The sequence below is a fragment of the Falco punctatus genome, assembly GCF_963210335.1.
Source record: "Falco punctatus genome assembly, chromosome: 8".
Classification (NCBI taxonomy): domain Eukaryota; kingdom Metazoa; phylum Chordata; class Aves; order Falconiformes; family Falconidae; genus Falco; species Falco punctatus.
This window is the reverse complement of record NC_137588.1, coordinates 54,008,773-54,024,287: the sequence shown is the minus strand read 5'-3', so window position 1 is coordinate 54,024,287 and position 15,515 is coordinate 54,008,773. Positions and strand designations below refer to the sequence as shown.

General features: G+C 44.7%; 1 protein-coding gene across 1 annotated transcript in view; it reads right to left on the bottom strand.

The window, feature by feature from the left end:
• The window catches only part of ERGIC1 (endoplasmic reticulum-golgi intermediate compartment 1), a 59,891-nt gene that overhangs the window by 21,716 nt on the left and 22,660 nt on the right, over positions 1 to 15,515 (bottom strand). The window contains exon 3 of the mRNA XM_080398224.1: positions 9,323 to 9,395. Coding sequence (XP_080254350.1) covers positions 9,323 to 9,395 — 73 coding nt within the window. The remainder of the gene's footprint in view (positions 1 to 9,322; positions 9,396 to 15,515) is intronic.

Below are 15,515 nucleotides of genomic sequence, written 5' to 3'. Positions count from 1 at the left end.
TCCATCTGACATGTAAAAAATAAACCAAAAAAATCCAACACAAGCACAGCTGAATGAGCTGAATGGTCCTAGAGAATCCACTCCAGGGAAAGTCACCATGCCGAACTGAGAAGACTGCGAGATTCCCTGACAGCTCTTTCTCCCTCAAAGCCCAACACTGTTTTCGGCCTCATAAAATACAAAGATTTGACAATTTATCGTCCAGTCGGACAGATTATAAAGCTATGGGAACTTATGTTCAGGCAAGCTACATAAAATAAACTACCTTTGCTACTAGAGTGCTATGTATTCTTTTTATTTAATGCTCAAAGTGCATGAAACCCTTTGACAAGCCCTTGCAGAAGAGTCTATATGCTAATAGACAAACCAGACTAAGGGCAGCTACAAGACAGATTCAAAGTGATTTTGCTCTGGTGATACATCTCTGCACCATAATGAACTGTTTGCCCCGTGGATCGAGAAGAAACAAGCCTTCACACTGAGAAACACACAGCTGCCAATTTTTTTAGAGGTAATTACTCACAGGTCAGTGGGGTTTACAGACACTCATTTAAACCAGCACAGCATTTGTTTTCAGCTTCACAGCCCTACCTTTCTCTGTTTTTAATTGGCTTGACAAGTTGCTTGCAATCATTACTCAACGTATTTTTCAAGTGATTAATAAAAATGACACAGAGGGAGGGGAAAGATTGCTCATCAGTGACCTAGTTAGAAGCTTCTTGGCTGAGCCCTCTTCTCCCCGGTGGAATGTATTAAATCTTCTACGTGTTTATTACTGGCAGATTGGGTAGCAATTGGGATTAAGTCATATGGCCAAGTATGGTTGTGAGGAGCAGCTCCAGCCAGGACAGGCATTAATCCCCCAAAGCCATGCGCCTTTCTGTGCTCCCCAAATCCTCCCATCAAGATCCCAGTTGGCAGCAGACCTGTTTCGTAACAGCACCTGGCTTCTTCCCAGCTCTCTGCCGTCTGAGATGTGGGCCATGCCCAGCCAGTGCCGCCAGCAACTTGGCGTTACTGGCAAAAAGGAGCATTCAGGCCAGGGCTGACAGAGAAGCGGGTCAGGTTCAGCAGCTCAGCTGAACATCCCAGCTCCTTGGAGGAAAGCTCTAGGAACGTCAATATTTGTATTTGCTGATTTCCAGTTCCAAACCTGTCAGAAAACACGCGGTCAGGTGCAGTCTGTCAGCACAGGCACACAAGCGAGCGACCAGTGGGTGCCGGCAGGAGTTACGGGATGAACCACGCAGAGGGAGCCTACGGAAGCTCTTATGTAGGAAGGCAAGCAGTGAGGTCACCCGGCTGCAGACTGGATCACTGAGGCAAAGAGAAGTAGGCCAGTTTGTCACGTCACACAGCCCATTAGCTGCAGATAAAGGAAACTGGTTTCCTGTCCTGCACTCCAGTCACTGGACCAACGGTTCCCAACTTGTCCCTTGGGCAAGGCTCACAGCCATTTCCTCCTCCTCCTCCTCTTTACCTACTAGCCCCCTGCCCCTCTCCCACCCACGTTCCTGATTTCATAACCCCATCTATCACTCCTTAGACATCTGACAGCTTGTGATAGTTCGTCTTTCCTTCCCCTCCCTCGGCCCTGCAGCGCTGCCGTTCATGGAGCATGCTGCCTGCTGAACCCACTGCTCCCATCTGGCTCCGGCCACACCAGCTCTTGCGGGGGGCCCAAGCCCACAAACCCAGCAAGGGTTCTCACCAGCGGCTCCAAAGAGCACCCTTCATGCTGACCTGCTCTGTTATTGAGGTTCCCTCTCACTATGGGGAACCAAGGGCACAATGACAGCACACCACAGGCTACACTCGCTGGGGCAAACCGCAGGAGATACATCATCGTTTTCAACAAACTGGGAATATCACTCCCAAAATACATTCTGGAAACCTCACAGGTAAAGCAAACGGCCGGGGTCAAGGCTAGTCCCTGTGAAGCAGGGCCACCTAAGTCTGGACGGAGCTGGCAGGGAACCGGCACTTACACCTCCCTCGCTGTCCTTCTCCCCAGGGCCAAGCAGCTAAATTCCACACAGCCTTCCTATTATTGAATTGGACAATTCTGGGATGTTGGGAAAAGCACTAGTTACCACCTCTAGTAACTCTCCCTGAAGGGATAACGTCTCCAGTGGAAGAATGAAGTTGGTTCTAATTTATAGCTGTCCCTCCTGGAACATAAAGTGTCCCAGGAGTAACAGAGCTTAACAATGAATCCAGGACGGCCACAAGGCAAATAAAACCCGAGGTCAGACAGAAGGACACTGTAAACACAGCTGCTGCTTTGGCTGTTTAGAGGCAGCGTACAGCGTCGTATCGCAGCTCCAAAGATGACACATACCTTCTCCGAAGACCCTAACCACACAGGAGCTGGTATTTCACTGGTTGTCGTTAAGGACTATGTGAGTAAAAGCAGCACAATAAAGCAGGGGTGAGGTGCAGAGCTATGAAAGTACAATGAGGGCAACAGGACAGGGGGGAGGTGGCCCTCTCCCCCCCCCAGGGCCTCCCACCACTGATTCAAGGAAAGGGAGGAAAGCTGCTCCACGCAGCAGGAGCCATGATCCACGCAGAAAGAATCCGCTTCACTTCTAGAAAGAACCATTTCTAAATACCTCACATTCCTGAGTGGTGCTGCTGGGCTTCTTGATTGCTTATCCCCTTTGCTGACAAACTTGCAGCATTACACAGAAAATGCTGGAAGCACTCTAGCTAAGATCGCAGATCATGCAAATGGCACGCCGAGACAGAATGAAAAGGAGAAACACCAGCAAGAGATCTCAGCATTTCTTTAAGATTTTATCCAAAGAAAGCCAGACCCATTCCTCATGCTCTAGCACGAGATTTACGACACAGCAGCTTTGTTTCCCCAGAAACAAAACTTCCTCATTAACTTACTTCCTGGTCACTAACCAGCAGCCCTGGCCACTAACATTAGACACTTCAGCACTTCAACAGCTGAAGAGCTTGTGGCCCTTGGAATACAAGAGGAGACACACTGCATCGACCTTTCAGAGCTCCACATGCTTCCTGGGTGCTCTCTAAACACATCTTCCTTGTCCTCTGTCATCTTCATCCTAGCCTCTGTTTCAAGTTTTAGCCTTTTTTCCCCCATCTCTTTCACAGCAAACAACAAGGCACCCTCCCTCCCCAGCCATCAGCCATATAGAAAATACAGCCATTTACTCCAGCAAGCTGCATTTTACCTTGTCCTCCAACTCTCAGAAATCCTCCCTGGTCCCCAGGACCCTAAGCCTATTCTTTCTTGAGGGAGCTCAAAGCTTCTCAAAAGACTTTCTCAGGCAAACTCTCTTGGCTTCACTTGCCATTTCAGCTCTAATCAACCACCTTCCAGAAACAACCATCCAAAGCTAAGATTCCTGTATTACCATCTTTTCAGTTGTGCCAGACCAGAGAAGATCCAACATAAGACAAACAACCCATCTTCTTTTCAATCTGTGCAAGGAAACAACAACCTGCTGGTCAGCAAATTCGCTACTGTGTAATAAATTGTGCACATGTCTATTGCTCTGCCATTTGTAATCTTACTTCTACGTCCTGATCTCAACCAGTTCTTCACTGAGAAGGTCTTTGTCCCAGATTAGGTCTTAGCTCAGCTGTGAAGCACAGAAAATGCACTGTCCTACACAGGAAGGAATTACAGTTCTCCGGGAGGTAGGAAGGAGAAGGGTTCGAAAGACGTCAATGTAGATTTGAGTCAGGAATTGCAAATGACATCACAACACGACCTTCCACTTCCTGCTAACCCACACATGTGCATTAGGACAAACGGCATAACAGCACTTCACAAATATATAACACCTTTTATTAAGTAATGTCCAAGTTACTACGCAAACACTAATTAAGCTTCTTAGCACCCCTGAGAGGTAGGCAGCTACGTATTACATCCTTCTACAGAAAGGTCTCAAGGTTAGTCCATGGCAAGAAGAGGATTACAACTCCGCACCACTCTGACTGCTAGGCTGTATCCCCTGTGCTGGTCTAGTTTGCTCCAGCATTTCATCTGCCTCAACGGGATCAGTTGCTAGAGTTGGAGTTTTATCTCCAGTTTAGCATCAGAAGGTACCAGTGGTAGCACTGTGCTCCGGGTGCAGACGGCTTATGCTCCGAGCTTACAGTTTCCAGCAGAAACTCTTGCTGCACCAGGATCACGCTCTGCTGCTTAGAGCAGGTGCAGCTTGACCCAGCAGGTTGTTAGCAGAGATTTTCATGGGCCAAGAGCCACAAGACACATTCCACATACCTTGGAGAGCTACGGGACGAAAACCCTCTGAAGGCAGGTAACAATTCTGCTTCACTGCAGGATCAGGCTTGGGCATACAAATGAATCCAGTGTGAACAAGCAATGCTGGTCTCCGAAGCTCCTAGTGTTTTGCTTCCTTCCACACTGGGGGTACCTGGCAGCCTGCACGAACAGTCAAGTTGTGCTGCACGTGATGTGGCCCCGGCAGAGGAGCTGTGCTGTGTGATATTCATAGACTGGGCAAGGTATTTTTCAAAATGACTAAAGCTAGCAGGTGTCTCCAGTGAATGATCCGGTCACCTTAAATGAACATTTATTTGGACATTGCTCATGATTTACAATTTAATACAAAGACAGTGCGTTTATTACTGCTTCAGTAATTAATTGCCTTGCAGGGGGGCACAGCCTTCCAAGTGGCAAAGTTGCAACTTCAGACTGTTCTTTGCCTGTTACTATATTTAAAAAAAACCCAAACAACAAACCAATAAAACACTGCCAGAAGCTGTGTGCTGCTTTCTGCCGCATGCTTTGGCAGAGGAGTTATTGTTGAGCAGCTACATTCATACCACAAGTACCCCATTCACACCCTTCTGCCCCTTCCCCTGGCTGCCAAAGTGAGGCAGACTAGATCAGTTAATTACATCTTTCCTCCTTAATGATGGAAATACTTGGAAAACTCTTATTGATTCTACAGAACATAATTCATGACCTAATTATAGTGATAAAACTGCAAGATTATCATCTTGCCAGCTATTAACTTCTAGCACTGATCTGAGTTAATTAGAAAAGATAGGTGATTTCTACACTCTTGACTTGCAACATAACAGCACGATGAATGAGGAAGGCTGCTAAAAGTATGCCAGGCAATTTCTAGCCCTGAATCTACTCTCAACTCTCAACCTACTACTGATCCTGCCCAGGAAATACCAAACAGATTTAGCACTTCAGCTTAATTTCTTCAGCTATCTGAGTCGTTTGCTCAGTGGGACAACCGTGCTTGATACTGACAAATTTTGCAGAGGTTCAAATGTGTAGCATGAACCTCCTTTTTTTTAATCCATCTTTTACAGAATTAAGGAGGCCAATCTAGGTTCTTGTTTTGGACTAAGTCTTCAGTCAGTCTCAGTTTGGACAGAACATAAAACCAAATGAACAAAAACTAATCAAGAAGCTCCTTGATTTCGAGTCAAAGTCATCCTCCCTTCAACTGCAATGATTGGTTGTGGCTGAGCAAAGAAGGAAAAACCTCTTCCCCCACCAGCCCTTCATTCTGCTTTTCCTGGAAAGAATGCAGCCCCACTTAAGAACCAGGCTTTGATTTCCTTCATGGCTGCTCAGCAGACAGCCTGTTAGGGTCACACAATAAATCAAGATGAGAAACTAGGAGTTTTCTACCCTACTCAGGCTCTACGCAGGAAGCCAGTCAGCAGCAAAATAGGAGATGCATTTGCAGCTCGTTACCTATGGCACATGAACTTCCTGCATGTCTGCTGTAATGTGCGCACGTCTTAGTTTGGCTTCCTAAACTGAAGTAAGCTCCCCTGCACAGACGCAATCTTCACGCTCATTAGAAATGCCCACACGAGTTATGACATACCTACTGTGATGCACGCTGCCTTCCCCACATAGGTAATCTCTTTGGTTTTAGTGTTATGACTGTTATCCTCAAGATGAGGGCGGAATTTCTTGGCTTTCTGCCACCCAGACAAGTCTTTAGCAGTTGAGATTATAAACGCTAAAACAATAGGCTGGTCAAGGAAAAACTGCTTTGAAGTTGGGCAACACTGACCGTACTGAGATTTCTAGTAATACCAGGAATTTCAGTTGCTACAGCCATACGAACGTAGAAGAAAGTCCAACAGTGGGTAGAAGCGAACAAGTATTCGGGGTTAGCGTGGTGCGCAGCAGACCTTATTTTCTCACATTGCAACATGAGTTCCACAAACCACACCAACCTCTAACTTTAGAGACAGATACCAAAGAACCCTCCTGCTGGTGAGCCAGACAGTTAATCCTGTGGGTACCACTGCTGTTGAGGTTGCTGCTGACTTGCCCTGCAGCAGGCTGTCAGTGCACACACACCATGCACAATTACTTGGCTTAATGGGGCTATGAGGTAAGTATGAGTCCACATCAGCAAACCTGGTACGTCTCTGATGTGAGGCACCAGGCCAAGTGCTCTCGATTTCACCTTGCCGTCAAAAATGTGCAGCTATCCCCACGCAAGCCAGCTCTGTCAAGCGCATGACTGCTTTAAAGGAAACCTGACGCAAGAGGAGAAAGACTGATGCAGTCTCATAGTACAGCCGGCACTGGCAAAGCAGGAAAGCTCACCCCATGTAAGTGCATGCTAATTAATCATTCAGATCCTGGCTGACACTAGGAAACTTCAAGCTGGGAGAGATATCTGTTGCAGGAGACTTAATACAAAAGAAACTCTAAGCTTGCAATAAAAGTTTATAGGAATTGAACAGTTTGCACATAAGGAATCTTCCGTATCTTCAGAAGTATTTGATTCATGGGCAAACAAGGCTCAAAGTATCTCTGTAAGGTACTGTCTCCCCTGTTATTTGCTACCACCCAGTGAACCGGTGGCACAGAGTTCTCACACTGTTTGTTCCAGACCACGCAGAGCTCCACACTTCGGCACCCTTATCCCAAATGATGTGGCTATATATTGCCTTGCAACACATCGCTACTAATACACAACTGAAAAGGAAGCACAAGAGGTTCACAACATCTTTAAACACCTTTAAGGTGTTCCCAGAAGAGAAAACAATGAGTAAGAAATGGAAAAAAGAAAAGTTTACTTCCACTTTAAAAGTTGCTGAACTGGGAAGCACTTTGTTATGTGACTTTCTGAAATATTTCCACTATTACAGGGGAGCCTGTTCACCAAAGCTGTGGGTGACCTGTTCCCAGCCACAGAGGTTTTGATGACCTATAACTCATCAGAAGGAGGTTTTCGTATTCTGCAAGCTATTGTGTTGGATGGTCCATGACAAATCAGTTTCCTGCATTAGTCTCGGTCTCTTCCACGACATCCTCTCTAAAATTTTACTGCTTTACCGCTTACAAACCCAGTTCCTGCTGGGAGAAGGCAGTTTACCATCTCTCTGACGTTTTAATGAGAAACTTGTCAGCTGAGCATGCAGGAGCTTATAGCACTTCTAATATCTTTGCGGAAAATGCATCATCCTGTTAAGAAAAAAGCATGAAGAGGCCTCAGAGGATCATACAATTTTGCTATTCAAAAAGAAATCTCTAGTCAGGAAACTACCACTACATAAAGGCACGTGCACTCAAATAACTGGATCAAAATCAGGTAACTATTACTAATTCTTCTGGTAGAGCATTAACTAAACAAAAAAGAAAACCAGATGAGAGAGTGAGATCTAAGAGGACAGCAAAAAAAAGTACTATTTTACCTGAAGCAATTTATCTAGCTTTTCTCTGTTTTTTAAAACAAGAAAACCCAAGAAAACTCAGCTCCTGAGAGAAGTGGGTTGATAAGGCGGCCCTAGTATTTTACAAATAAATGCATGGAACTGAATTCAAAGAGACGGCAAAGATAACATCTCTGAAGTAAATGTGCAATGGGCATAAAAAAAATATCAGCTAGAGCTAGATTACACTACTGGCTTAAGGTTAAACATTACTCAAGGTTAAAATTATTATTGAAACCATATTGCTGACCCAAGTCAGAGCTGCTCAAAAACAATGAAAAAGCGACATGGTTATCAGAAGCCACGTAAAGCATGGTCAATCTAAATACAGCACAATAAGCCCAACGTATTTCAAAGCCCAACTTCTTCGCTCAGCAGTGACATCTGTTACTCTCTAGACCGTCATGTAAGTCTGACAGAAGTTCCACCCTTCCTAACTATCCAGGAACTGTGCATCACAGTCTAGTGAGCTCATGGACACATCAGTAGGATGATGGAGGATATTTCCTAGAACCTAAACCAAAAGGTACCCATGTTAATGGTTACTAAGAAAAGTTTCTTTCAAGGGAGGAGCAGCATGAGAACAGGGAGAAAAAGTAGTGTGATTAACTAAAATACTTGTTCCATGAACAATTTTTAAAAGCAGAAATTATTTCCATTTTGCTCAAAGCAAGGCCTCACAGAGGCTACCTGGGACAATTTGTCTTCAGGCACAAAACCTGTCAACTAAGTTTCCAAGTAAGGCTCATCAGGTGAAAAGAAAGAAGATAAATCTCATACATGAGCAAAGCTATCTGCATGTATCAGAGATACAGCTCTGACATTAAAAAAAACAAAGATATTATTAGCATTAAACTAATAACCATTCATATTTTATGCAATTCATTTTTCCAAAAAGCATCTCCAAAAACATCCAACGAAGACTGGCAGAACGTGATACCCATTTTATCCACAGGGAAGCAAGGGGAAAAGAGAACGTCTTCTCAGAGATCCCACCATGTCTGCGATGGGACCCCACAGTCTCAAGAGCACAGACCATGTGGATTCATCCAGTAGGCACCACACATTTAAACATATGGTGTCACTGATGAAAAACATGCTACTTTTTGAGAATCACTTTGAATCAAACAGAGGAAAGTGCCTATTCAGGAGGAGAGGGGAAGCAAATCTCAGATGAGGGCAAGAAAACAACAGCCTAAGGAGGAAGAAGGAAACTGCAACTGACTGGAATTCATCATCTTAGCATTGACACTGCCTTACACCTGATCACCAGAGAACTGAAAAGGGTCAGAAGCTTTTGATCCGCAGTCACATGAAAAATATCCACTCTGCTCAACATGTATGCAGCTAATAAAGGATCAAGCAGGTCTGCAACAGTTTTCTCCATCAGAATTATTTTAGAACCAAGGTGTTCCCCCGCATACTCTAGTAAATTAAAAAGCTGAATGAATGACTGAGAATTCAGACTCAAGCAAAAGGAATACAAAAACCATTAGACAACTAACGGACCTAGTGATATTACAGGCATATTTTTCCAAGATAACAGAGTGAAGCTGTAAAGAATCATATATGCACATACATTCAAACAAAGGAAAACATGATTTTTACTTACATTTCAGTGGCTATGAATCCGGTGAGCTCAGACAGGAAGAGAAACAGTATGAAGAGACAGCAGCAGACAGAGACTGGCAAAGAGGCAAGAAGAGGAAAAGGTTAGTTTCATATCTCTAACAAAGGCAAAAACTGTTTTCACCCAGGCATATTGTTCCCCCCATGGATACACCACCCAGACACACTTGAGAACTAATTTAGAGACCCAAAGGAGGCCATCAGAGCCGTAACCTTCAATGGCATGCTAATACCCAACATCCTGCTGGGTATCTTAATTCTTGGTCCACCTCTTCCACACTGATTTCTATCTCGCTAGGGCTCTACCAGCACACAACCTTGGTCTGCCAGCTCTCCCAGCTTCTTGACAAAGCTGCTTGACGATATATTACATCTTTGGAGCCCTTGCTCCAAATGGAGTTTTATTACTACTAAAACCTCCAGAAAAGAAAAAGATCAGCACTTCCTTGCTTCAAAAGCATACGGTCAGCTACAGTGGTTTGTGGATTAGGAGACACTTTGGTTCTTTGTCAAATTCTAAGGCTACATCTAAGTCATCCCACAGCCTGTACTACCCACTAGATAGAGCTGGTACAGCAGAGACATGGCAATAATGGACTAGTCTAGCCAATGCCTGATACTTCTCTAATTTCTCCATTTGGCCATACATTGATTCTTCAGAGAGGGAAAACACCCAGCGAAGGAATTGCAAAGTATCTGGACAAGTCCCGTATCTTTTCTAAGAATGCCAACCTAGAGTTAAAAGAAGGGAACCCGAAGTAACTGGCACATTACTGGTTATTCTTCATCAGGAAACTATTCAAAACATCGTACAGTGACATTCAGACAGCAGTGACAGAGTCATTGACCCACAAAGGAGGGGCTGGAAGGACACCTGTAAATCCTATTGAACAGGGATGACTGGAGGAGACAAGGATGTGCCAACTCAAGGAGACAGGGCTGCAATGTGTATCTGTATTAAATAAAATACCCAAGTTCACCATGAATCACTATACGTAAGAGTAAACCAGGAAATGGCATGCTACTCCAGGGCTGTGACAACAGTACCATCTGGCTCACCCCTCAAGCCCAGCAGAGCTGCAATGACCAAGCACTCTTTGGAAATGACCACTTTACCATAGCCACTAATTAGGATTGAGAAATACACAAGAAAAACTCTGTTCCTCAGCTTTATTCCACATGACCTACACAGTCTGAATACCCGTTCCTTTGGGAAGCTCAAGCAATAACGGGTTGGGAAGCAATTTTCTCGTACAATTGCGTCTGTCCCAACTCCCTTGGTAGAGAACGTGAGAGGCAAGGGAAGGAAAGAGGAGGTACTTAAGGCAAATACCGAGACAGACCCTTGTGCGACCTAAAGCCTTGTGCCCCATTCTTCAGATTAGTCAGTTTATAGTTCTGAGGAAAGAGAAATGCGTTGCTTCCCCTTCCTCATCAGAGTAATTTCAAGGGTGGATTAATGTACTGACCCTCTGAAAAGTGCAAGGGTTTAAAAGAGATGCCAAAAAAATCCATTAGCTAGGATGAAGAAAGAGAGAAAAGGAAAAACAAAGACCAGCAGGAAAATGAGGGGATATTAATTTCTAAAGAGAAAACTCCGGCGGTTACACAGTTGCTTCCAAGTCTTAACTGTCAAGACAGAGAAGAGCAATACTGCTGTAACCCAGCTAAACCATCGGCATGGTGCACCATGCAGCGTGGGGGAGGAGAAAGGGCTACTTAAAGCACAGCAGCAAATTCTTATGAGAACATACACACCTACGTAAGAGCACAAAAAAGGTAACCTAAGCACAAGACTAGTTCATCCAGTGTTCCTTACTGTTAATCACCAAACAGCACAGACGCAAGATCTCTGATCTTTGGCAGTATGCAGGGGAGAGCATCTGACATACAGACAACCCTTTCTTCTTTAATTGCTTCCCATATTCCTCTTTGCTTGTTATCCTGTAAAGGCTTTCCACAGCATCAGCTAGACCTCTCTACTCTCCAGGACTTCTATGCAAGCCTGGTACTACTAACTGTAAACTCTCTCCCAGAGTCTTCTTTCTCTTCCAACTTTTTAATATTCTTCTCTGCCACTTATATCATCAAATTACCTTCTCCTTTTCCAGTATACAAAGCATCTGCTCCCTCAAGTCCATCTTCCAATCCAGCTCTTGCAGGGAAGGCTTGTGACAACACTTACCAAGCACAGTACAGTAAAATTCCACTAACCTATAACTAAAAAATCCTGCAAGAATGCCCTGAAACACCTAGCAGGGACTGACCTTCAAAGCTTCTCAACGTCTTCAAACTGCACTGTCAGTTTTCAACCTTAGAAGAGATTACTGAGGGTGGACATGAGAGGGGGACATAAAATCACAAGCAGCCTGAAGGAGATGAATGGGCAACAACTACCACTGTCTCTTCCAGCATGGGAATGGGAGGGAAGGGGGAGGTTTTCCTTTACAGAACACCTAATTAAATTCTGAAAATTCATGACTATGGACGTTGAGAATGCTTGAAGAAAAATCTGTAAGATTTCAAAAAGGAATCATACGTGTCCTGAAAGAGAAATCCATTGAGGGCTACTAAGCGCAAAGGTACCACCTCCAGCTCAGGCAGTTCCGAACTGCCAGCGGACGGGGGCCTGGTGAGGTGTTCAGCCTGTCCTCGTGCTCCTTCTCAGGCATCTGCTGCTGGCCACTCCTGGCCAGAGGACACCAGGCTGCACAGACATTTGCACTGACCTAGCTAGCATGGCGGCTCTTATGTTAAAACTCTTCTTGTACACAACGCACATTTTCAGGGTGGGGGGGTGTCTCTAGCTTGAGAAGCGTGAAAGACTTGCGCGTTAAACCATCTCTAGAGCCAATGGTTTTTCAGATGCAGAACGTGAGCTCCTCTCCTTAGCATGGAGCTGCAGGCATATAAGATGTTCCCAGCATAAGAATTTACACACACGGTGCTTCGGCTACTTATTTCATAGCGAAGGTCTTTACTTGCTTCCATGCAAATGTGCAGTTCCTGCCACCCACATTTGACAACTGTATTATATTTGGAAAAGTAGATTAAAGGCTAGGATCAGACAGAATAAACCAATTCATGCATAAAGCTTAGTTTAACTGCAAGAGCACTGTGATGTTCCCACAGAGCTCAAAGGACCACCTAAGACAGGTTTCTTAAAACTCTAATATGATAACACAACAAATATATCAAAGGTTGCTGGTGTTAGATGCACTGAAACACACTGCTGTTGGCTAATCAGTAATCCCAGAAGGCTGGGAAATTCTGCCAAATTAATTTTCCTGCACTAGCTTCAACAACCTAACCTTTTTGTACACACCCCATCTATGTACATTCCTATACCTTCTATGGTACCTTCATACATCTATGTACCTTCCTCCCCACCCCAGAAGAAATGAAAGAAACGCAGTGTTTAACACATCATACAGACTGCAAACGTGGATCCATGGCTATATTAAGGCATAAAATTATTAGTATTTATTATTCAACGGAGCAAACTGCTATGAAGTGCAAGGAACGGGTCTTGTTACAGATGCCATGTGAATCATAACTTCGATATTTCCTGATGTGTATTTAAAACCCCAGCCGCCAAACAGCACAGAGTATTTCTGGATAACATTACCATGTGTGAATACAACATGTGCATGCAAACTATGCATCCACACTGACTGATAAATAGCAGGATTGCTACAGCAGCTGTCCAAGTTGCAAGCCCCTCTCTCAAGAAATCAGACTGCTCCTGTCCAGCCAGATGCCAACTGCCAGCCAGCCAGGGCACGTGCTGCTGCTGCTGCCTACATCCCCAAACATGGCCAAGTTGTCACCACGTTAGTCAGGTCTGTCGGGAGCGGCAGTGTGCTGCCATCACAAACACGCTACGCAGGGGTGGGAAGACCTGCGACTGGCACAAGCATCTGGTGGGAGAGGGACAACAATGGCATGACTGGCTGAGTGGCACAGGGATCACGGTGCCGCCTGAAAGAAGAGATTTTTTATTGGGAAAAAGGAACGAGTAACTTCTGCATGCTTTTCAGAGAAGTCCGCAGCAGCGGGTTTGTTGTTCTGCACAAACTTTCCTCCAGTAAAATGCAACGGACTGGTCTTGGTTTCTTCATTCCTACAGATTTTCACTAGTCAGAAGGGTTGCTACACAGACCTGCAGTATCTTGCCATGTTCACTGCAACTTCTGAAACTACATAGCCGTACATAACAGAAAGACTCAATAACCCTCCAGCTGGCTTCTAAACTTGCTTGCAATTGAAGATTGCCTTGCTCTTCTCCACCAAAATACCCTAACACTCACTCTCCCCTCCCTGAGCTGCTTCCCTCCTGGAAGACTTGAACTCTTTAGCCTTGGAGGTCAGAAGCAGAGCTGCTATTTTTCGTCTCTTCTGTAACGTGATCTGCACCTTCTTCCCTAATAAACCTCAAATGTATCAAAAAAAGGCCTTTTTACAATCCAAAAGTAACTGCAGGAATCCGGCAGTAAATCCATTCCTATTCCTGAAAGCTTCCAGCACCAGAAGTGACATTGATCTAAAGTTTCAGCAGAAATCATGTGGAACTAGCCTAAATTAAGTCAGCTACTAAGGGCTATTTTACATCTGCTCTTTAAAACTTGGAGGACTTAAGGAAAGCCAAAATACAGCTGCAGCCATAGTAATATCGTGTGTTTACTAGATCCCAAAATATTTTTTCAGAGGCAGAATGTTTCCCCCTCAAGCCCTCAATGTTATTACAACCCGACTTCCCTAAAGCAGTTCTCACAAACCATGCCACCTTTCCAAACTTCAAACTGGCATGGCAATGGGCTGGTCTCATCCACGGCCTCCTAAAACACGCAAGATTTCTGGCTTTCAAATTACAAGACACAGGCTTGGTCAGACAGAGAGCCCATTAGGAAAGCTGCACACAAGATCCTCACATGCAAAGCCACCAGAGTTTGTTGGCTGCCTGTGTGGTTCAAAAGCTTATATCAGCCTGTCTCCAAACACTCTGACAAAAAGAAGGAGAACCAGTTAGAGAAGAAAAATCAAAGCCTGAGAAGCTGCAAGTAACAATAGAGAGAAATAAGTCAGCTAATAATTTTAAGTAAGAGTCACAGCCTTCAAGCCTTCCCACAACAGACTTATCACTTGAGCTGTTTACTGCAGATCAGAAAGCCTAACACTGAATGGCCTTTGATGGTTTTTTTGTTTCTAAAACACACTCTTCAGCAGGTGATTCATAACAAGACCAATTCTCAAAGGCAGCCCAGTTACAGTGTGGGAACACTTAGTTTCCAAAACAGAAGGTAGGATCACTAACAAGTTCAAAGTGTTCTTTCAGAACACTAAATCTCATACACCTCTAAATTAGCAAACAGCTTTATTCAAGCCCTTCGTTCACAGTCTCAGCAAACCTAAAAGGGAGTCAACGTACAAGTAATTCAGCGGTCAGGAGAACATGGAAGACAAGGACTCTCTGAAAGTAAATATCTGAGTAACGTGCTATCTTCACAGAAGCAAAGAATAGTTGAGGCTGGCAGGGACCTCTCTGAAGATCAGCCCGGGCAACTCCCTGGCTCAAAGCGGGGTCAGCTGAAGCAGGTTGCTCGGGGCTGGGTCTAGCTGATTTGAGTACCTCCAAGGACAGAGGCTCCACACCACCCTGGGCAACCTGTTCCAGTCTTTGACCATCCTCACAGTAAGGAGCGAGGAGTTTCGTTAGCTCACAAAGGGCCTTCCTTTTGTGTCCACTGATTCACTGGCACTGACTCAGTTCTATTTGATGCCTGCTGTCACCAAGGGATATGACGTCACTCACGTCAGCAATGACATACAAGGCTACTGACCCATCTACAAGAATGGATGAATGGAGCACAGCTACATGATCAAAGGAAGCCACTGTTCAATGGAACAGGAAAGCTGCATTAGGCATCTAATTACAGGCCTGGCAGGATCAACCTGATCAATGTTTACCACTCTGCACAGAGCCCTCGCTGCATATAATTGTGTGAAATTGCATTACTCAGCCTACAGCCTCCCTCAGGAGGAGGAAGGAAGGAAAAGGGGCCCAAGGCAAGAGATTTGTATCAGCTGAAGCCTATGCATTGATACACAGGAGTGAGAGTGGATCACTATCAGTGGTTCCTGACCAAGCAATTTTTCTTCTTTAAAAGCACAATAAA